The following is a 22850-nucleotide window of genomic DNA, read 5'->3' as shown; positions in this document are numbered from 1 at the left end:
AAAAGTAGCTTACCTGCTGCGTCCATAAATTCTGATGACATCTGAGCTACTTCCACACATGAAGGATAAGGATTAGCCTAGCTATAAAACACATCGTTGGATAAATCATAAATGTAACCCCACACTGAACAATTTAATTCAAGTAGATTAATTTCGCGGGGGGAAACAACACAATGTACCACAATTGATATAATTAGTCAACAATAGAATGCGTACTCACCTGAAAATGGCCAATTGCCTAGTATCCAATTCAGTTGTGCCACTTTTGTTCCAGTTAGAAGGATGGTAAGCTATAGACATCATCAACTAGTGCATTTACAGAAAAGTAGGCTATAGCGTAGGAGTCCCCTCGTTCCCAACACATCAGAAATCACCTCCATGTATATGCTTGAGAAAAAAAAGAGAAAACTTTTCTGCCACTTGACCAACAATGGCTAGGCTATGCAAGATGGCTGAAAAGAATCTGATGCTGTTTGCAGTGTAAAATTCCCTCTAAAAATGATCAAGCAACACATGTGGGGCTGTCTTTTCTCTTAGGGCCCCTGCCCTGGTTCAAACCAGACCCCTTCTCAATTATGATATTGGTCCAGACCCTTAGAAAACTTGAATTTGGTCAATTAATCCAATACCTGACCTGTAGACTCGTTCGCAAATTGGTGTTGGAGGAATTTCTTGGGGGAGTGTGGTGGTTTTCAGATATGTTTTAATCAGAATTCACAGGATGCATTCATGGTTCATAAGCTTTAACATTGGGCCTACTGCATTTGATCTTGGTGTGGTTCATAGGCTTTAACATTGGGCCTACTGCATCTGTTCTTATGTGTTCCTGTGTCTGGCATTTTTCTGTAAACACCAATTGGCATCTACGTATTTGTGCTGAATGCGCTTTCTTCTAGACTAACTTGACTGATCATATAAACAAACCAAAGAACGATATGGGATAAAACGCCATTTTAGGGCTGATCCTCACGGTCAAGGGAGAGGGGGTGTCATCAGCTGGCGGGGTCCGAGACGGGACAATAGGAGGCACACTGTCCTAGGCATCACAACTCACCACACACCCATTTCTGACCACTTTGCGACAATCATCCATAATAGAGATGTCAAGAAGGGAGTTGCCAAGAGAGAATCTATATCATCCTTCTGACATATCAAAGCGGGGAAGCACAAAAACACAAGAAAATTGTATAAACTTTACTCTACGCAGATTGGCTAAAAGAATATGGGATGGGATGACCCAGCCATCCCGGGTTAGGACGTTCATCGGGATCCCCAGCGGATGACACCTCACCTTCTCCCTATTGTCTTGACTATCAGCCTGAAACTTCGCTGTACTATCATTGCAATATGGGGAATAAAGATCAACAGTCTACAGAAGTCTCCTGTCTGTATTGTCTCCTACGGACGCTTTGTTCCAGAGTGCTATTTAGTATATAGTTAAGTGTTAAGTATTAATTAGTGATAATTGGATTCGCATAGTGGAACATTTTTCCACGACAGGAGTTAGTGGGCCCCTAGACATGAAAAATCACAGAGGTGCTCGTCCGCCCATAGTGCCAAGAATTAGGTAGCCTAATGGTCAAATCAAATATGGCCATTATCGCCTATGATGAAAATGCAACTTTTTTGTTTCTGAATGTACTGTACTGTATGTAGGCCTACACATGTAATACAGTAAATGTGGATTTAATATGGAAATAAATTAGCGCACAGGAACAGTCTTTTGTCCACGTGGTCTATTTAATTGTGGTACATGTTTTGTGTTAAAAACAATTATGAATTGAATTTAGGCCTCAGCTGTGGCACAACTGGCTGGGGCACTGACAATGTCAGAGACTTCATTCTCTGTGTTATGTTGGTGTACCATGAGTTTGAAGTTCTTAGTTTAAGGCATGTTACCCTTTTAAAATGTACCCAACCAGTGGGATTTAAAAGATATTCCACAACAGAAGCCTCTAGTCAGGAACAGGACCCTCAAGCTTTTACCTGCTGATCTACCGGTCAGGTGCTCCTAATCAAGGTCAATGCATGTTGCACACCTGAGCAAAGGTAAAGGAACAGGGATAGGGACAGACAACACTGAACAAACATGCAACACAGGGAACACATACAGCCTTAACAGGTCATTCATGGGTTTCATCAGGTCCCTTTCTACAGGTTTATAAAATCAAGCACCTAGATTATGAATGTAGAGACTGCATGGTGCTTGATTAATACACCTATGGAAAGGGACTTGATGTAACCCATTAACTGCATTGGGTTGCTTTATGCCCACATTCTGTGGCTCTCAATAGGTTCAATGGTTAGTTTGTACCACTTTACAAGTTCAGTTGTGACTTTTTGAGTACAGTACTTCTCTGATACAGTATTTAAGATATGAGATGTAACAGACAGGTCCTCATAGTTAATCTGTTGGCTGTTTGCAGATTCATGACATCTCATAGGCAGGGAAATCTGTTGCACTGTCAGTGTACTGATGAGTGAAAGATCAAATAGACAGATCTGGAAGGTTTGCAAAGTGATTTCATGCTCCCTTTAAATTAGCCTGGGTGTTCCCATCCTATGGAAGCCCATTTCCGCCAGGGAAATAAAATAAATAAGTTTATGCTAAGTCAACATTTTGTGATATTAAAGTCAAAATTTTGAAATTAAATGTCAACGTCCTAATGTCAATGTCTCAATATTTTGACTTTTATATCTCAAAATTGTGTCATTTGGAGGTTCTGAGCTCTGCAGGGTGACTTCTGGTATGGCTTCTCCTGCATCTCACTGCACAGAGGTACAGTAGTCCCTGTGCTATGGAAAAAATGACTAGTACTACTCATTGACAAAAGTATTGGCACCACTTTAGAAATGTTGGTTTTTAAGCTAAATACACACACTTTTTGGAGTCTTTTATTGAGAAAACAAACAAACCAGGACCACCTCAATAGCTCAACATAACTGAATACACAATTGGTTCCTCCAAATTCAACACCAAACATCACCATCTTGCTGCGGGAAGTGAATGCTGTCAAACTGACAGGGTCAAAAGTCTTGGCACCCTTCACAAAAGTGTCTTTCATACTGATAAAAGGACACTTTTCGTTGTTAGAATCCAGTGCTAGGTTATGGGTAGTCAGAAAGCATCAGTCCATTTCTAATGAACAATAGACTCAAGTTTACTCTACATTTCTATTGGTTTCTATGGAGATAGGGAAAACAACGGTGTGTGTGTGTGTGTGTATGTGTATGTCCTATGTGTATGTGTATGTGTATGTGTATGTGTATGTGTATGTGTATGTGTATGTGTATGTGTATGTGTATGTGTATGTGTATGTATATGTGTATGTGTATGTGTATGTGGAGTATTAAAACATTGCAATTGCAAATAGATGGAGGCCACAGAGACCTGAGATAGACAAACTCAGTTCATGCGCAAAGAGCAATAGGGGCCGTTGTGTAAAAGGGGAGTGAGGTGCTCCGTGCCTGTAAATGTATTGCATGATGCAAAGTTTCCTTGTTTATCTCCTCCTAGGTGAAAATTATTTTGTCTTAACCAGATTTATACATTGTGGAAAAGCTACAGCCGTGAGAATGGATTCTCTACAAACAACTCCTGCAAGTTTTAATATTCTTTCTTTTATAAGCGTGCAGCAAACTTGATTTGCAGGTAGTAGCAGGAGGGCTGTTATCGACACAATGCAGTGCATTCACTTAATTATAAATGTGTTAACAACATTTACGCTTTTCAGGTGGATTTGATGGAAAATATGATACAATACGTTGCGTTCTTGTTTAGAGGAACTGCAAGATGGGTCACCATTGCTTTGCTATGAGTGTGTGACTTTCTCACTAGAAGCTTTTACCTCATAGTTCTAATTTCTAGTGTTCTCCCCTGTCCTCACAGAGGATTATCAGCAGAAATCATACACATCCATATACTGCCCCTAGATTTTTTTTTTAAAGTCACCCTTTATTGAGCTGAGAAATTTGCTGAATGAGGGCAACCGATGGACTGGATCCAATCTTCACTATCAATTTTCTGGCCGAATCAAGGTAGCGTGCCAGCATGCCGATAGCTCTGGCTGGATCTCCTGCTCGCTCCATCCAACCATGGATATCAACCATGGAGTTAGCAGGGGGGTGACCATATAGCCATAGGCACACACAAACTATAAACCAAACTATAGAGCAAGATCACACCTCCTCCACAGATTGCTCATAGTTTAACAGTTTCAATGGCAACATTCCAGACAACAGAAATGCATTCAATTCCATCCAATTCTATTCTATTCAGTGATCCAGGAGAGGCAAAGTAGAGGTCACATTACCATAAACGTCACTGTTTGCACTAATCCTGTTAGCTTCTCTTTCCAATGCAGAACGCAGGCAGCAACAGTTTCTAGAGAGGGGGCGAGTGACGTCCAGCTGTGAAGGGAAATGAAACAATATCTCCAAACAAAACATCTCGGTCTCTCGTGATCATGGGCTGAGCTGAAAATCACGCAGTGTCATGTCAACATCGAAGTGTCTTTAAACTGGTCAGAAAGAGATGGGGGGTGGGGGTTGGGGGGTTATCTGAATCTGGTTTCAGATTCAGAGAAAGACCAACACAATCTGAAGAGTGTGCCTTTTGTGGAATGCCACATACCATGATGCCATCAGTCACGCACTCAGTGCTTCACTGTTGACTCTGTTTCCCTACATCCATGAGGTTTTTATTAAGCACAACAGCTTCACATCAAAAGCTATTATAGAGGGAGGGGTGTGTGGGTGTGTGCATGTGGGTGTGTGTGGGGGGGCTTTATGCGCCAATGCAGATTTAATGAATGACTTCGGGGCAACATTCTCAGGAAGTGCTTCATATAGTAGAGCAACCCTGTGGCGGGTGGCTAGCTCATTAAATTCGAAACAATTCATTTTTATGCATGCAAATCTCTCCGATTGCTTGGCTCTCTGGAGCAAACTGTTATACAAAACCCTTTGTCACACAGTGTGATAAAGATCAGAAGTCTATCAACAATGGGAGCAAATAATAGGGAATCTACTGCATTCATTATTAATCAGAGTAAAAATGAACCCATCTTAACATAAGTGTTTGAAAAGGGCAAAGAACAAAAATTGCACTGTGAGCTCAAATAGTGTGCATGATACGATGGGAAGTTTGAAAGTTACGCGTGTGCACTTCTTGGCCTTGTTTGAAAATGCAACTGTTTAGAGATTAGAGGCAGATTGGAATGCGAGAGACATAAAAGTTTTGTTTTGTTTTGTTGAGGTCCATCTAGGACACTCCATGTAGGGTGTGAATGTTCCACTTATTTCCCTTACATAACAGAGACACTTACTTTGGTAACTCTCAACAAGATGAGTCTTCCAAAAGAGGGCTGCGGTGGTGAAAATGGTTCAGCTGAGCTGTCGGTTCTTTGTTGAATAAAATACATCATGGTTTTTTTTTTAAAGTCACGCAGACACACAATGCACTTCAAAAGAAAAGAGATAAAAGAAGTTAGAAACTATTGTGTTAAAACATATTTCAAACATCATTGTTGTGTGAAAAGTTCCAACTTTTCTGCCAGAAACAACAATGCACTGAACAATACAGATAATCATTGCCAATACCAATGCCTTGAAATTCTTCACTGGTTGGAGAGAGAGGCTAGCAGCTCATAAAGACACATAGGCCCAGCAGCACAGCACGGCATCTCTAATTCAGCCAGAATCTGAGCCTGTCTACACAACACCATTTACAAATGGGTCACAGTGGAGAAAACGGTTTTATTCTTCTATCTATCATATTTATTTCACCATTGCATTGTTTATTCCAACATTGTGTCTTATCCCGGTATGACCTTTGGTTTATTGAAGTTGGCTCGCATGATGCCTCCGGCCGATTCTTGTTGTTTTGCACCTATCCACAAGCAGTTGTGGTTAATCACATCCTGCTTTGAAATGTGAAGCTACCTAAGAAGCAGATATGAGTGAGGGCATGCAGCCAAATATTAAGATGATAGGTTTCATAAACATGTTTATGTGTCTGTATGAATATGGGCAAGGACCTCGTTGTCAGTCTCACTAAGGAGTACTGTCCCTATGCATTAATTGATCTATCTATCTATCTAGGCCTAACTGTTGCTGTTTGTTTAATAGTTAGCAGGCATTTGAATCCACCAATCAAATTACTTTACTGAAAGGATTAAAATATTTCCAGATATGATACAGCTTTGACATTCAAGGGTACATTAAGCATTGCCTATGTCACACAGCAAGACTGCCCATCACAGCTGATATGGAGCAGAATATTGCCAGCTGTTTAGACTTTCCTTTTGATAGCCCAGCTAGTCTTAGTCCACTGACAGTCAGTCTGAAGACATGTCCCAAGCTGGCAAATATCAATGCCGCAAACTCTCAGTTGCGTTGGTGCTTTTCTCAGATCAGAATGAAAATGCCAATAACTATTAGTAAACCTCCACAACATAATTTGTGCACATCATAAGAGCAATTTCTCCTTCCTCTGAACAAATTGCAAATACATTATCATTTGCTTATGTCATGTCAGCCAAAATTAACTATACTGTACCTATGGATGCTGAATAGCTGTTCCCCAAAAACCTCAAAGTCTTCATTTCATTGCTTGAGTCATTACTTACAAACTTGTGTCAGAACTAGTTATCAAATTCTGTCACAATGCTGTAGAATTACAAAGAGCATATCCAGCAAAAATGTGAAACGTACGTATTCAATGTCTTGTACTCACTTACTCCCCTAACTACAGCAATGTGTAACATTTCTTTAGTAGTGTATAGTATTGCCTCGAGTATTTTCAGGCAGTGTCACTTAAACACTGAGAGAACTATCATAATGAAAACATGACAAAGCCATTTGACTATCTTGTTCATAAATGATGGTGTCAAGACTTCTCATTTTGATTGCACTGGCAGTTTCATTGACATAACTACTTACTTTTGAGGAATGGACTATCCATTTTGAACAAGTGACGCGCTTTTGAAGAATGGACTATCCATTTTGAGTAAGCGACGTGCTTTGCGAGTTATCCACTAGGTTTTGCAGTTGCACTTGAGAAAGCGCCAAAGCGACTGAGGAAAACTGTAATACACATTTGAATCCACCGGTCAAATTTGTGGTCAAGCTTGTCCCAAGCTGCCAAATACCAATGCCACAAACTTACATGCCTAGGTCATTGATCTTTTCAAGGAGGGGTTGGTATTTAGTCATATCATGTTCATAAACAGATCATAAACACAGCCAAGGACTTGCACCTCAGTCTCTATCCAAGAACACACCATCAGGGGTGTTAGGGAAGTTACACATCAACGCAGCATCAGAGCTGTTGAACCAGTCTGGCATTATGCTTTGTACGTACTTGAGTCTTTGTACGTAGGCATATTATATTACAGGTGAGTTTTTGTACATAGGCACAATATAATTTTATATGCGAGTCTTTGTACATAGGCATATTATTGTTTTACATGCGAGTCTTTGTACAGAGGCATCTTTAACAGAACTGGGCATAATATCAACATAGTGCAGTCGAAGCACACACATCTTTGAATTAAAAATGAAAGCAGAACTAAAGGCAAAGTAACGAGTAAGAAAAGTCTAATACAACCATGTCTTGCTCCAAATAAGTTCAGTGACGTTTCGGGCCAATCATTCTTTCCTCAGACGTGCCCAACACACAGAACAAATGCTTTAAGTAAGGGTATAATGATTTATTTTGTAAGATGCCAATGGCATTATTTATTTCTTTATCATTATTACAGTGCATGAAAATGCACTGTACTGTTCTTCCTCGGTCTTCTTCTTCTTCTTATTCTTCTTCTAACGCACGCAATTCAGCTTCAACCGCTTAACGTAGAAACTCCATTCAAATTTTGACGCGTAGGTCTTACTTACGCGATGTGGGCTTTGTATTTTTCAACTTTGTAACTTTTATACTTTTTAAACTATTAGTTAAAAGCTATTACAATTTCCCCCATAGACTTAACATGGCTCATTATGACATCACGGCAGCAATTAGAATGTTACCCCAGCTGGTCAGCCACCTGGGCACCAACTGTCAGTTTCTCTCAGGCTTTACAATCTCTCTGAAGACTACATATTCTGTTCCCCTGTATCCTCTGCGCACAACAGTATCAAAATAAGTCCTCCTAATTCCATTCAACTTTATATCCATTCATCTTCTTCAAACCATTCACTCATCCACCCATTCTAAACAGTCTGCCTATCAACATCAATTAGACGCTCTACATTCAACTTTTAAACAATCTACTCTGTCTCAAGCTGGCTCTCTTAAGACTAGCCAGTTAAATTGATTACACCTGTATCTGTATCCACTACTCTCAGTAGAGAGCTGTGTCTCTTCATTCTACAAGAATATAGGCACATTCCATCCAACATTCTATTCATTCATCTTCTTCAGACCATTCACTCATCCACCCATTAAACTGTCTATCAACATCTATTAAACAATCTGTCTATCAACATCCATTAAACTCTCTGTCTATCAACATTAATTAGACTATATACATTCAACTTTTTAATTATTTACTCTGTCTCAGGCTTTAAGAGTACTCTGGCTCTCTTAAGACTAGCCAGTTAAATTGATTACACCTGTGTCAACTACTCTCAGAGAGCTGTATCAGTGTCTCTCTTAACAAGAATATAAGGCACATTCCATCCAACCTTCTATCCATTCATCTTCTTCAGACCATTCACTCATCCACCCATTAAACTGTCAATCAATATCTATTAAACAATCTGCCTATCAACATCCATTAAACATTCTGTCTATCAACATTAATTAGACTATCTACATACAACTTTTAAAGTATTTACTGTGGGTCCCTCTCAAGCAGCGTTTATATGTCCTCCCTCGCTCCTCGATCCTCAATGATCTACAGAAAGAAAGATAGAAGAAGGGCTAGACTATCCCATTGTTGCCGCTCCATCATTCTTTATGTAGATCAGTGAGGAGCGAGAGAGGACGCGTAAACGCTATATGAGAGGCACCTTCTGTCTCAGGCTTTAAGCATACAATCTCATTAAGACTACAGATCCTGTTTCACTACGTCCTCTGTCCACAACTGTTTCAAAATAAAGGTCCTCACTGCAATAATACACTATTAAATCATTTAACCATTGAAACTACTCAACTATTGAACTGTTCAACCATTCCAACTGTCAGTTATCATCCACTATGCCTCCAGTCAACTACATGAAACCTCCATGTACCTAGCAACCAACATGGCAACCATTAAAATTAAGTGTTTATGACCGTTTCCATAGCAACCAACATGATTATACTGCAGTAACTTCTTGTTTCCTGATAGTGACCACCATGGATACCCTAGCAACAAATGTTTCAAAATAAAAGTCCTCACTAGCAAGTTAGCTAGTTAGCATTGTTAGCATAGTTAGCATTTTTAGTATAACTGCAAAAAATCATCAACTAAGTTAGCTAATCAACCTGGTTAGCATTGTTAGCAAATTTAGCATTGTTAGCATAGTTAGCATTTTTAGCATTACTGCTAGAAATCATCGGTTAAGTTAGCTAATCAACCTGGTTAGCATTGTTAGTAAAGTTAGCATTGCTAGCATAATAAGCATTTTTAGCGTAACTGTTAGAAATCATTAGCTAAGTTAGCTAATCAACATTTTAACATGACTAGAAATCATTAGTTAAGTTAGAACTGGAACGTTTCATCTTTAAAACGTCTACCTTCACACTATCAACTCTCTGTAAACTATGCAACCACCATGTTTACCCTAGCTACACCTTAGTAACCATATCTACATTATCTATCTATTTTTGCATTTTCATGCACTGGTAATTCCTTGGAATTGCATTTCTAGTTATTATTATTATTATTATTGTAGTATCTTTTTGTAAATAATAATCTGAAATCTGCTGACAAAAAAATTGCCATGATTAAATTCTGAATATAAGTCCATTCCAAGGAGAGCAATAATGATGATGGCACCAGCAGAGTAATGAATGTCTTCAACAAAGCTTTAATTTTCTGTAATAGTCTACAGTCGGTGTCTCTACATGCCATTCCGGTAGCCTACAGGGGCTCATATATTTTGCCTCTCTCCTTCAGTAAATCCATAATTTTACAGGTTTACGCAGATACATAAATTAACGAGGCTTGCAAAGCTTCGCTGGGACGTGAGTTAGCGTGAGGATGTGAACTGATCCCATAATGCCACACACACACACACACCTCGATAAAACCATGACTCCAATGAATAACCATGGTGCCATTCTCAGATGGCTCGATGCTACATCTGCAATACAGTAGGGGGAGCTAGTGAATCACTGCACACAGATCAGCCTATGCTTTGCTCCAAGGGCTTCAGTGCATGTGGGTTTCTCTGGTGCATCGTAGTCTTAAGGAAACCTACATGATGTACCAATGGCCTCAATGGTTGTTCCATAAACTGATGGCTGGTGTGTGTCTTTCACTGTGTTAAAGTGAGTGAAGAAGATGGAATGTGGACCCAGTCTTTCCTAAACACGACTTCCCACCCCCATAGTCTAGGATGCAGGGGAGACGCTCTGGGAAAGGGGGTGGGGGGAGCCCCCGATAATGGGGGTCAGAATGATTGCCTGTCCAAGGGCCAAGATTTTCTAGCAGCGCCCCTGCTACAATGCGGGCTTATTGTAGCCTAGGCTACCCAGGCACACAGCCATCATCAGCATATGTGATTACCCATGGGGGGCACAGCTTGTAATTAACGGGATTCAGTCCGGATAGAAGAATTCAGGTAAGAGTGAGATAATTAAAAATATCTCAGGCATCAAGACATCACCCAAATGAACCCTATTGAGTTTGCGTTTCAGATCCAATTACTTCTTTTGAGCGTGAGGCACATCCCTAACGAGGGATTTAGCGCGGAGATCGAGACTCCGCTTAGCCGAGTTTGACATCTGTGCCCTTTCCCCTCTTTGAGGATAACGCCGCTCGGAGGCAAAAATAAGACCAGGTGTTCAAGGACACTCCTGGAGTGCTTCCGCAGGAGCTGATATTTCGGCGGTGATGGAATCACACCTTTTTTTTTTTTTGGAAAAAGCTTCTCGCGACGCCACCTTGAATTGAAATAATGAGCAATCCTCCTGTGGGTTCAAGGATGATGCCAAATGAAGAGAATATCTGATGGCAGCTGGGGTGGGTTGGATGCTGGAAAATCTAATTAGTCCATGTTTACGTATACACAAAGGCTACACAAAAACCAAGCCTCCTGCCCCTTGTGCACAACACTTTAGTCTTGATGTGATGAGGTGAAAATCAAGCCTCAAGAGACGATTGGCTGGTTACAGAAGGCAAAACACGCAGACGATTGTGTTCCATTCATAACAGACAGCCTCATATACATTATGTCATGTATTGAAGTGTCAGAAAAAGGCAGTCCCCCTTACAGCTATTTCAGTAAAATGAGGCTAAGGTCTCTGTGGAGGAGAGGTCGGCGCCCGTCTTTCATGACCTTGAGTAGATGAGGATCTGAGGATGTGCTGAAATCACACTTGCTTGCTACTGTACTTGCTTACATAGAAGAACCAAGACACTACAGTGATACATATTCTTTAAAAATGGACTGAAAAGACGAGCCCTGGACTTAAAATCTGACATGACCGCTAAAGTACAGGGAGATTTAATTTAGCATCTCTCAAACAAGATGGGCTAAATCTGCCCCCAAGCAGCAGTATTAAATACACGTAGATATGGGTTTGCATACTTTGTGGATGTTTCAGTGAGCAGTTGCACCATTTAGAAAGACTCATTGTCTTTAATGCTCATGTTGTTGTGACTTTCTTCAAGTCCATATTTAATGTGAAATACTGGCATTAAAAATGCATGACCATAAAAAATGTTTATGCATAGAAACGTGACAAAATGTGTGTGTGTTTGCGTGTGTGTATGATATGCACACACGCACACACACACACACAAACACACACTCATTACCATTGACTAATCCTCATTGGATGGCAAAGGCTCTGACAGGCATTTGAACCTGATGTTTCATACATGTAGCCTTAGGAAATGGAGGCAGCTTGATGAGGACAAATCATGTGTAATAAAGGGTTCATTTTCCTTGGAGTCAACAAAGGATGTAAACACACACACACACACACACACACACACACACACATACAAATAGCACATTAGGACCATTTGGCATGCTTGACTGTGTATGCCTCCAGAAGAACGATGGAGGTATGCAATCTTCCTTTTTTTGTGTTGCTACACTACACTACACCCCGCTGCGCTAATGCCTTGTGTATGGCAGGCACAGCGCTCCTACATAAAGCACCTCTGCCTCTATACACCCCCGTCCACGGTAATTGCCCCTCTTCTGAGCATGAATTTATGAACAGGTAATGCAGCTCTGTGCATGACTCCAAGCAGCACAGAGCTGACGGGGATAACATGGGGTTGAAACGATGGCATGAAGTCAAGCCTGACAATTACACGTGTGTCATGTATTTGCGCTGCCACAAACGTACTCATAAACAAATATGTATGCGCGTGCATTACATATACGCTATACGCACAGGGCACGAAGAGGATGGAAGGCTGTCTAATGTTGACAGGCACGGAGAGATAACAGCCGGAGGGAGGAAGAACGGAGTGGGAGATTTGCTCTGGGTTTACTGTATCCATGCCATGCACGCTCAACTACAGGCTACTATAGTGACCACTGTGTTTGCCTCTGAGCCATAGCGGGGAGGGACTCCCAGCTTACATGTCCAGCTACCTCTCCACACACAAACACACACACACACACACACACACACACACACACACACACACACACACACACACACACACACACACACACACACACACACACACACACACACACACACACACACACACACACACAGAGAGAGAGAAGACAGATCCTTGTGCAAATATCTCGCACAGCACAAACATACAATATGACGGTTCAATGATCAACCCAGGGAACAGGGGGAGAGAAGTCAACACGGCAACTCTCAGCGAATGAAGAAGAAAAAAAAAGATCCATGTCGTTCCCTCTCAGCTGTTCATCCATTTTATTTCAAAATATCAAGTTGTTATTCAAGCATTTACAGAGTATATAAACAAAACCTATGCCACCGTTAACAGCCTATACAGAAAAAAGAAAACAAAAAAAGAAAAAGCAAAATGAAGAAATATATTCATATATTTATAAGTTTTATACAAAGTTTTGGAAGGAAACAAGAGAAGGCCAGAGAGACAGGAAGTTGTTTGAAAGTTGCTCAGTTCTCAGCAGACCCTGATTCTCTCCCTGTGCAGTAGTCTTTTCCCTCCTGGGTGCCTGCCAGTGCTGATGGATTTTGACCCCTTCGTGTGTGACACACACAAAGAACACACAACGTGCACACGGATACACACACACACACATACACGCACACACACACAACGTTCACACATACACACCCAAACGTACTCACACACGCAGAACAGAGGCAGTTCTAAGCACCCAGAACTCAACGTTCACAAAAGGATTCCCAAAAACGAAATTCCAAAAAGAAGGTTGTTGGAGGGTGTGTGGGGGGGGTGACTCTCCGGGAAAACGCCGTCCCCGCCCCTCCCCCAGTCCCCGCGCTCGTCGTGACACCCCTCATCGACCCGCGAGGGGCCCTACGCCGTCTTGATGCCCTCGAAGCCGCAGAACTTCCAGCGCTTCTCCAGGCTGGCGCCCACGCCGGTCAGCTCCTGCCTGAACGTGCAGGGCAGGCGCCCCAGCAGAGCCTCCACCTCGGCCGTGCTGATCTGGAAACGCAGTCACACGTACACACGCACTCGGTTAGCATCTAGCGCTTTTTATTTGATCCAAAGCCATTTGCAGAATGAGGGATAACATTCAATTTGCATCGCAAAGGAGACCTTAAGTAACTATAATTACTACTGCCATAAATACCACTACCAGAGGGTGAAGTTTAACACACAACGCCCAAAAGCAGCACATACACACACATTCACATGCCTTTATCCAAAGCCATTTACATATGTCAATTATATTACAAGGGGCATTGTACCCAGAGCAACTTGGGGTTAAGTACCTTGCTCAAGGGCACAACGAGGGAAGCCACACACACACACACACACACACACACACACACACACACACACACACACACACACACACTCTCAGCAAGCGTCCCGATTGTGCCTTGCATAGCATTTTGAGAGGTCTGCATTCACCCCATAGAGATAGCGGTGACGGCGCTGCTCTGTGGAATGGTGCAACATTGTTGCCTCGTACAACTGTGACACAGACACAGCGAGCCACACGGTGCTCTAGAGCACTGAACTGCAGTTACTGTGTCTCTGCAATGATTATTCTATTATTCAGTGTCACGCAACAGAGACACGAGCAATGCTGGAAATCCGTATGGATGAAAATGTTCAATTTGACAGGTATGGATACTGGGTACTTCAAATAAATCAGATTATACACGTCCTCATTTGCAAGTGCACTATTATCGAGGCCATGGGGGGAAACGTGTGCATTGGAATGGAAATGTAATCCCGACATGTTTGAGGGAAGCACACATGATCTGGAGCAGGGGTCTCTCCAACAGGTCGCTTGCGAGCTACCAGGAGCTCCCCCCCACCTGTTTCTAAGTAGCTCTCCGAAGGGTTTGAGGAAGATGCTCATAAATCTGATAACCCAGTCACTTGGGACACATGTTACAATTCCTGTGTAATCAAATTCACTGTCTACAAAAGAGAGAAGGCAAATTAGTAGAAAGGAACCTTTAAAAAAAAAGCATACAAATCGTATTCAGTGATTTTGAATGGAGATCAGCTATGTGAATACTACTTCTGCTGCAGTACTACTAACATAAAAGCTCTCGGCTATGTCCATTTTGTCGAAGTAGCCCTCGGAGGAAAAACGGCTCAAGGCCATGTCCATTTTGTCAAAGTAGCTCTCCGAGGACAAAAGGTCTGAGCCCCCCTGATCTACAGACTGCAATCAACTGTGGAAGCACAGGACTATCTGCAACAAGCAACAAACATCAATAAGACCTTTGGTTGACTGGAAAAAAGCTTTCACTTGTGTTTTTAACATGCAAAAAGTTCACAATAAATGAACGCGAGCATAAAACCAATTCTTGAGCAAAAGGAATATGCTCCTTGAGCGAGTATCAATAACAGTGGTACTGAATAAAGTGAGCACACTGTTGCATCATTTTTGGGGGGCATGAATTTATGCTTTAAAAAAAGCATACAAATCGTATTCAGTGGTTTTGAATGGAGATCAGCTATGTGAATACTACTACTGCTACAGTACTACTAACATAAAAGCTCTCGGCTATGTCCATTTTGTCGAAGTAGCCCTCGGAGAAAAAACGGCTCAAGGCCATGTCCATTTTGTCAAAGTAGCTCTCTGAGGACAAAAGGTCTGAGCCCCCCTGATCTACAGACTGCAATCAACTGTGGAAGCACAGCACTATCTGCAACAAGCAACAAACAGACCTTTGGGTGACTGGGAAAAAGCTTTCACTTGTGTTTTTAACATGCAAAAAGTTCATAATAAATAAACGCGAGTGCAACATAAAACCAATTCTTGAGCAAAAGGAATATGCTCCTTGAGCGAGTATCAATAACAGTGGTACTGAATAAAGTGAGCACGCTGTTGCATCATTTTTGGGGGGGGCATGAATTTAGCCAGAGCTGTTGACAAAGATATGTGGGAATGAGAGTGCAGTTCAGAAGACAAGACGTGGGAGCGAGGCTAGTCCCCCCGGGGCCTCCTCCTCACATACATACAGACGAGAGGAGGGAGGAGAGACACAACACACACGGCCTTACTCGCTCGCTCGCTTTCTCTCTCTCTCTACCTCGTTCTATCTTTTCTGTCCATCTTTCTCTCTTTTCGCTTCCGACGCAGTGACTCACACAGTACTGACAGGAAGAGGGAGAGGATTTAATTAGTGGGCAACCACCGTGGTGATCTGTGAGTGGACCTCTTCGTGACAGCGGGGCGAGAGGAGAGCGAGCGAGAGAGAAAATGAGAGACAGAGAGAGACAGAAAGAGAGGGAGAGAGAGAGAGAGAGAGAGGAGATTTGCGCTGACGGACGAGTGTGAGGCTGGCTGGGAGCGAGAGGGAGAGAGCGGGCTGAGTGCTCCAGGACTCTCTGGCGTAAAAAAAAAACAAAAACGCCCGCCGGTGCCACTTGGTAGTATGCACTGTGCGCCATTAACATCCAATCAGAGAGCTGTTTTGCGCTCATCGTCATTTTTCACGACGCGGACCAAAAACAGCGCGGGATATGAAGAGGGACCTCTCGAGCAGCGCACTGGCCAAGCGCCAGGTTGTGACGAGAGAGCGAGCGATTGGATTCCCATCCTGGTCTGGAGTGAGCGTTTTCGGCTTTTAAAAAAGCGGAATCGAGGTTAATTCTATGCATGTTGCACGGATTGCGAAGAACAGCGCAAGAGCCGAGGAAGTCAGTTTTCTTTCTTGTTTAGGGAACAGATGCGGGAGCAAGAACACACACTCTCTCTCTCTCTCTCTCTCTCACACACACACACACACACACACACTTACTCGGTGCAATCATCCCCAGGAGAGGGCCCATTAGTCAGCGGGTATGCAAACTGGCACAGGGAGTGCTCTCTGCCATGCACCAGGAGTACCCATATGTTTTCCATCTGGGGGGGATGGAGGTGTGTGTGTGCGTGCGTGTGTTTGTGTGTGTGTGTGTGTGTGTGTGCAGGGAGGGAGGGAGGTTAGTACGCTCAACCTTACATCTATGATCGAACAGAGCTGAAGGGGCAACAGTGTGTGGGCCTGTGTGTGAGCATGTGTGTGCATCTTCGTGTGTGTGTGTGTGTGTGTGTGTGGAGGGAGGGAGGTTAGTATGCTCAACCTTGCATTTATGGTTGAAGAGCTGAAGGGGCAACAGTGTGTGGGCGTGTGTGTGCATCTTCGTGTGTGTGTGTGTGTGTGTGTGTGGAGGGAGGGGGGTTAGTATGCTCGACCTTGCATTTATAGTTGAAGAGAGCTGAAGGGGCAACAGCGCAGAGCAACACCTACGGGGCACAGCACTGGGCTGGGTATGCATCTTAGTGTGTGTGTGAGTGTGTGTGTGTGTGTGTGTGTGTGTGTGTGTGTGTGTGTGTGTGTGTGTGTGTGCGTACGTGTGTGCGTGCGTGTGTGTGCATGCCCTCATGAAAGTGTGTTTACCTTCGTGTCCAGGCGCTGTAAATAGGAGCAGATGTATTCGATGCTGGCTCCGAACGGATGGACGTGCAGGAAGGTGGATATTATACCTGCAGGGATAGAGAAAGGGAGAGAGAGAGAGGGAGAGAAAGAGAGAGAGAGAGAGAGAGAGAGAGAGAGAGGGAGAGAAAGAGAGAGAGAGAGAGAGAGAGTCAGGGTATCGCAGATGGGAGAGACGGCGTGAAACACACACCATCACCACACACACACACGACACACACCACACACCACACACACAGCACCAGGGTGCAGTACTCACAGCTGGCCAAGCTACCCGCCAGCCATCCTGTGGGCCCCTAATGAGAGTTCATATTTGTGTATGTGATACGAGTGTGTGTGTGTGGGTGTGTGTGGTGTGTGTGTGTGTGGTGTGTGTGTGGGTGTGGGTGTGTGTGTGTGTGTGTGTGTGTGTGCTGCCTCCACTCTAACTTCTCGAGAGAGCGATTTCAGAAAACTTGAGGAGTCCCTTTCCCCGTCACACTCGCCCGATGCAATCACCACTTCTGCCAATTACCAGCGCTCGAGCTGAATGGACGCATTAAGGGCCCGGGGGGCCTAATTGGCGCCTTGGAGCCTCTCCGGGCTAATCAAGTCTCTTCATCGACGGGGGTCCGCAGGCCCGCCACTATTGTTCTTTAACCAAATAACATCTGTATCGATGATCGCGCGCCACCACCACCGCCGCCGCGCCAGGAACGGAGCGAGGCCCGGCGGAGCAAGAGCTGAGTGGACGGCCGGGGGGGTGTTGGGGTGGGGGGGGGAGGACGCGTGGGCAGCGGGAGGAGGGGAGTGGTGAGGAGCGGCGAGGAGCGGAGACGAGGGCAGCCTCCACAGCTCTGGACGAGCCGCTGCAGCCTTTTGATCGGGCTTAATGAAGCAGGGGGTGCCTGGCGGAGCCTAATTCACTTAAAAAGGTCCCCCTTGTCGGCCGTCTCCAAAAAGAAGGGGAAAAAAAGCTGCTGGCACATGGCATTTCTAACAGGGCTCCGTGGACAGCTGTGATGGCTGGCGTGTTATTACCAATATCGCTCTTATTCTTTATTCGCCCCTTAAATGGGCCTCAGAGAGAGAGAGACAGACAGCGAGGAGCTTTGGCAGATTTTAATTAGTTTACACACCGGTGACCTGAGAGAGGATTGGGCACAGTGATGTGGTGGTGGTGGTGGTGTGTGTGTGTGTGTGTGTGTGTGTGAAGGGGAGCGGGGTCGGATTGGTCACACACACACACACACACACACACACACACACAGACACACACACAGACACACACACAGACACACACACAGACACACACACAGACACACACACGTCTGGTCCAGAGATCCTTTGCGTCTTTCCCTCTACGCGATGTCTTCATGCATGAGGGATAATCTGAGACTCATTAGATGCTAATTGTCTGTTTAGGTCCACGGAGGAAGAAAAGGTTGTGGTCAACCACCCGTGCTGCCTCGTCCACAAATTGAGCGGGTCAAACTAGATTAGACTTCGGCAGCCTGCAAATATGAACGGAGAGGCATCAGAACGGTTTGCCAGCCCGGCCAAATTCTTCGGGGGGATTTAGGATTGATGAAAAAGTTGTTGATTTTTTCGATCGCCCGCCAAAAACCACTGAGCGGGGGGAGCCATCAAAACACTCTCCTGCCGCCCGGACGAGCTGCTTCGATTTTTTTTTTCCCTTCCCGGCCTCATTTTCATTTGATTTTCCGTGGAGCGAAAACAAACCTGACCTCTTGCTTTCTCAGGTGAAATGAGCTCAATTTTGGGACAAGACGGCCAAGGGGAAGAATCCTCTCCTGATCCCCGCAGAGACTAATCCAATTCATATCCAAATTCAGAAGCAAGCAAGCAGGCAGGCAGGCAGGGGAAGGGGGTATGAGACAGGGAATGTGTAGAAACCTCCTCCTGTTGTGACTGTTTGTTTGTGTGTGTATGCGTGTGTGTGCGTGCGTTTGTGTGCAGCTTTCTCTGTGGTGGCCTGTGTTTGTGGATGGGGTTGACTGCGTGCTCCCGCTGTGTGTATGTGTGAGTGTGTGTGTGAGTGTCTTTGTGTGTATATGTGTGTGTGTGTGTGTGTGGACGGGGTTGACGGTGTGAGTGGGCCAGTGGAGTGTGTGAAGGAAGGCAGCAGGGCAGTGGGCTTAAAGCTCCCTGATGAACAATCACCGCAGCTGTCACTCTAATCAGACGCCCCGACACGCTAGCGGCGAGCAGCCGGCCCAGAAACACAGGGAAGCAAACAAACACACAAACAAACAAACAAACACACACACACACACACACACACAAACAAACAAACAAACAAACAAACACACGTAAACAAAATCTGCTCTGTTTGTCCTCTACGCAGTTTAATATTCCCCTGGCTCCCCCACGCAAGCTGTCCTTAGGGACTTGTTGTTTCTTTTCTGCTGATCACACTGGGGTACCTCGCACCTCACACACACAGGGGAGTATCACAGCATCAGCTTTCTACACACACACACACACACACACACACACACACACACACACACACACACGCACGCACGCACGCATACACACACACGTACGCATGCACTCAGACGTGCACACACACACACACACACACACGCGCGTTCACACACGGACACACACACACACGCACAGACACGCACAGACACGCACAAACACTCTCTCACACACACACACAGGCACACACACGCACACACACACACACACGCACGCACACACACACCACTTTCATCTACTTTGGGCTGCGGTGTTGGCAACTGGCCAGAATATAGTCATTAAAAAACATCAGAGGTGATGAAGGAACTCATTTGGCTACGCAATTAACACTTGCAAGACAGCCCAGAGAGTTGCAGAATGAAGGGGCTAACGAGAGGAGACTATATATACGCACCCTACACACACGTGCTCTCTGTGCTGTCTCACCTACACTCTCTGGACTCGCTCGGTCACAGACACACGTCACAACAACAGATGTGCTTACACACACACACACACACACACACACACACACACACACACACACACACACACACACACACACACACACACACACACACACACACACCCCCTCTAACAAGCACACACACAATGATGACAAGCACACACACCAGCTATAACAAGCACACACAGAAAAGCTGTAACAAGCGCGCACAGACACACACACACGCACACTTTCATCTGTGAATAATTACATAAAGTGAGAAAATTCAAACATGACACACAGATCGACCCCCATTCCATCCACCCGCCCCCCGGTCTCTCCACGGCCACTTACCCACGAGCAGAGCCTCCCTCTCGGACCGCACGGGGCTGGGCGGCCCCTTCTCTGGCACGCTCTCCTTCTCCTGACTGCAGGACACCACTGCTGACGCCGCCGCCTCCTGCCGACACAAGGGCAAAGGAGAGAGGGACACAGAGAGAGCGAGAGAGAGAGAGAGAGAGAGAGAGAGAGGTGAACAGAGAAAGATGAAAAGAGAGAAAGAGAGAGAGAGAGGTGAATAGAGAAAGATGAAAAGAGATAGAAAGAGAGAGAGAGAGAGAGAGAGAGAGAGAGAGAGAGAGAGAGAGAGAGAGAAAGGTGAAGGTGAATACCACATTGACAGGTTTCTTTCAAGAACTTCAACAGTATGCAACTTGGTCTTCTTCCACCAAACGCACAAAGCTCCTCTGAAGCTTAACTATCCTCCCCAGGAACAGAGCCCTGCTCAATATTAGCTCAGGCTTGAACCTGGGTTGGCGCTTCTTCCAGGCTTCGTGGGATGCTTCCAAAGATGTGTGTGAACTGCCTGTCTGTCTGGTGGGAGGGCGCTGCAAGGTGCATACACTGTGAAACAACAACAACAACAACAACAACAGCACAACACAAAAACAAATGGAAAAGAAAAGAAAAAAAGCACGGCTTTTGATGACGGCGTACTCAGTAACCTGCTCACATATCTCATTAGGCAAACTCAGAGTGCAAGCACTGGCAGCGAACATCTCATCTGGTCTGTTTGTTTTAAAGGCTTTGTGTGTGTGTGTGTGTGTGTGTGTGTGTGTGTGTGTGTGTGTGTGTGTGTGCTTGTCATTTCTGAGGTGCTCTCAGATGAAGAAACCCTCGAGCGGGAAGGAGGGTACCCACTCACATCTACATCCACACACACACACACACCAGTGATGTTGGCTCAGCCGTGAGGGCAAGTGGGGGGTAAACTACAGAGAAGGTGGAGGGAGAGAAGAGGAGGAGGAAGAGAGAGAGAAGAGGAGGAAGAGAGGGAGGTTGAGAGACAAGGGAGCGCATGCTCTGAACACAATCACCACAGCCGCCAGCGACAGCGCCCTCTGCAATAAGTAGGTTAGAAAAAGAGAGGGAGAGAGAGAGAGGGAGGGAGGGAGAGAAATGGGAAGAATGAGAACATGCAAGAGATTGAAGGAGGGTGTGTATGGGTGGGGGTGGGTGGGGGGTGCTGACAGAAAGGAAAAAAATAGGGAGGGAGGGAGGAAGAGAAAAAGAGAGAGAAAGATGGAGGAATGAGAGCATGAAAGAGACTGAAGTGTGTGTGTGTTTTGTGTGTGTGGGAGAGAGAGAAAGGTAGGGAGGGAGGGGGGAGAGAGAGAGAGAGAAAAAGGTAGGGAGGGAGAGGGAGAGAGAGAGAGAGAGAGAGAGAGAGAGAGAGAGAGAGAGAGAGAGAGAGAGAGAGAGGGAGAAGGGTGGAGGAGAAAAGAGACGAACAGACAAACACGCGGTGACAGCGAGATGAACACAAAGGTGGAGAGGAGGAGAGAGCAAGACGAGTGAGGGAGCGTGAGCAGCCAAACGAGGCTGTGTGTACGAGCGCTGCTAATGATCGAGCTATTGTTTACTGCTGCCTTCTGACAGGCACAAAGCACTACATGGCATATGAGTGTGTGTGTGTGTGCGCGTATGTGTGTGTGAGAGAGAGAGGCAGACTAATGTTGTGGGTGGCAGAGGAGATACAGGCAGGGGATAGGTTGTATCCCTGCTTGACCTTTTCATTTTTTTACCCCCCACTTCCACACACACACACAAACACACACACACACGCGCGCACACACACACACACACACACACACACACACACACACACACACACACTCCTCCGCTCTGCCCCGTGATAGGCCCTTAGATTTCCTAACCCAGTTGTGTTGCAGTGATTTATCCTGCGACAAATAAAGTCCTCCTGCGCTCGATTGCCCTGTAATGATATGTCATGTCTATGAAGAGGCCTGCACGGGAGAAAGAGAGGGAGAGAGAGGGAGAGGAGCCATGTCTGCAGGAGGATGGAGGGAAAAGAGAGAGAAAGACAGAGGGAAAAGGAGAGAGAAAGACAGAGAGATTGGAGAGAAAGAGAGAGCAAAGAGACAGCGAGGGAGAAAGAGTGAGAGAGAAAGAGAGTGAGAGAAAGGAAGAGAGAGAGGGATATAGAGGGAGAGAGAGGAGGAGAGTATATTGAGAGAGAGAGAGAGGAAGAGTGCATGGGTAGGGAAAATAAAAGGGTAGACAAAGAGATGTGCATGGAGGAGTGGGATGGAGGAAAGTGGGGCTGACAGAAACTCAAGGAGACAGAGAATCAGAAGTTAAGAAAATAAAGTGATGCATGAGGGAGAGAGA

The 22850-nt window shown here is 44.8% G+C and overlaps 1 protein-coding gene across 1 annotated transcript in view; it reads right to left on the bottom strand.

Moving 5' to 3' along the window:
* Positions 1-13046: 13046 nt before the first annotated feature.
* enox2 (ecto-NOX disulfide-thiol exchanger 2) overlaps positions 13047-22850 on the bottom strand; it is a 252632-nt gene continuing 242828 nt past the window's right edge. The window contains exons 15-17 of the mRNA XM_062524767.1: positions 20514-20619; positions 17213-17298; positions 13047-13787 (exon numbers count right to left, since the gene is read on the bottom strand). Of these exons, the coding sequence (XP_062380751.1) occupies positions 13656-13787; positions 17213-17298; positions 20514-20619 (324 nt within the window). The 3' untranslated portion in view covers positions 13047-13655. The remainder of the gene's footprint in view (positions 13788-17212; positions 17299-20513; positions 20620-22850) is intronic.

This window comes from Sardina pilchardus, chromosome 21 (assembly GCF_963854185.1).
Source record: "Sardina pilchardus chromosome 21, fSarPil1.1, whole genome shotgun sequence".
NCBI classification, from domain to species: domain Eukaryota; kingdom Metazoa; phylum Chordata; class Actinopteri; order Clupeiformes; family Clupeidae; genus Sardina; species Sardina pilchardus.
Note: the sequence above shows the minus strand (reverse complement) of the source record. Positions and strands in the feature narration are given on the sequence as shown.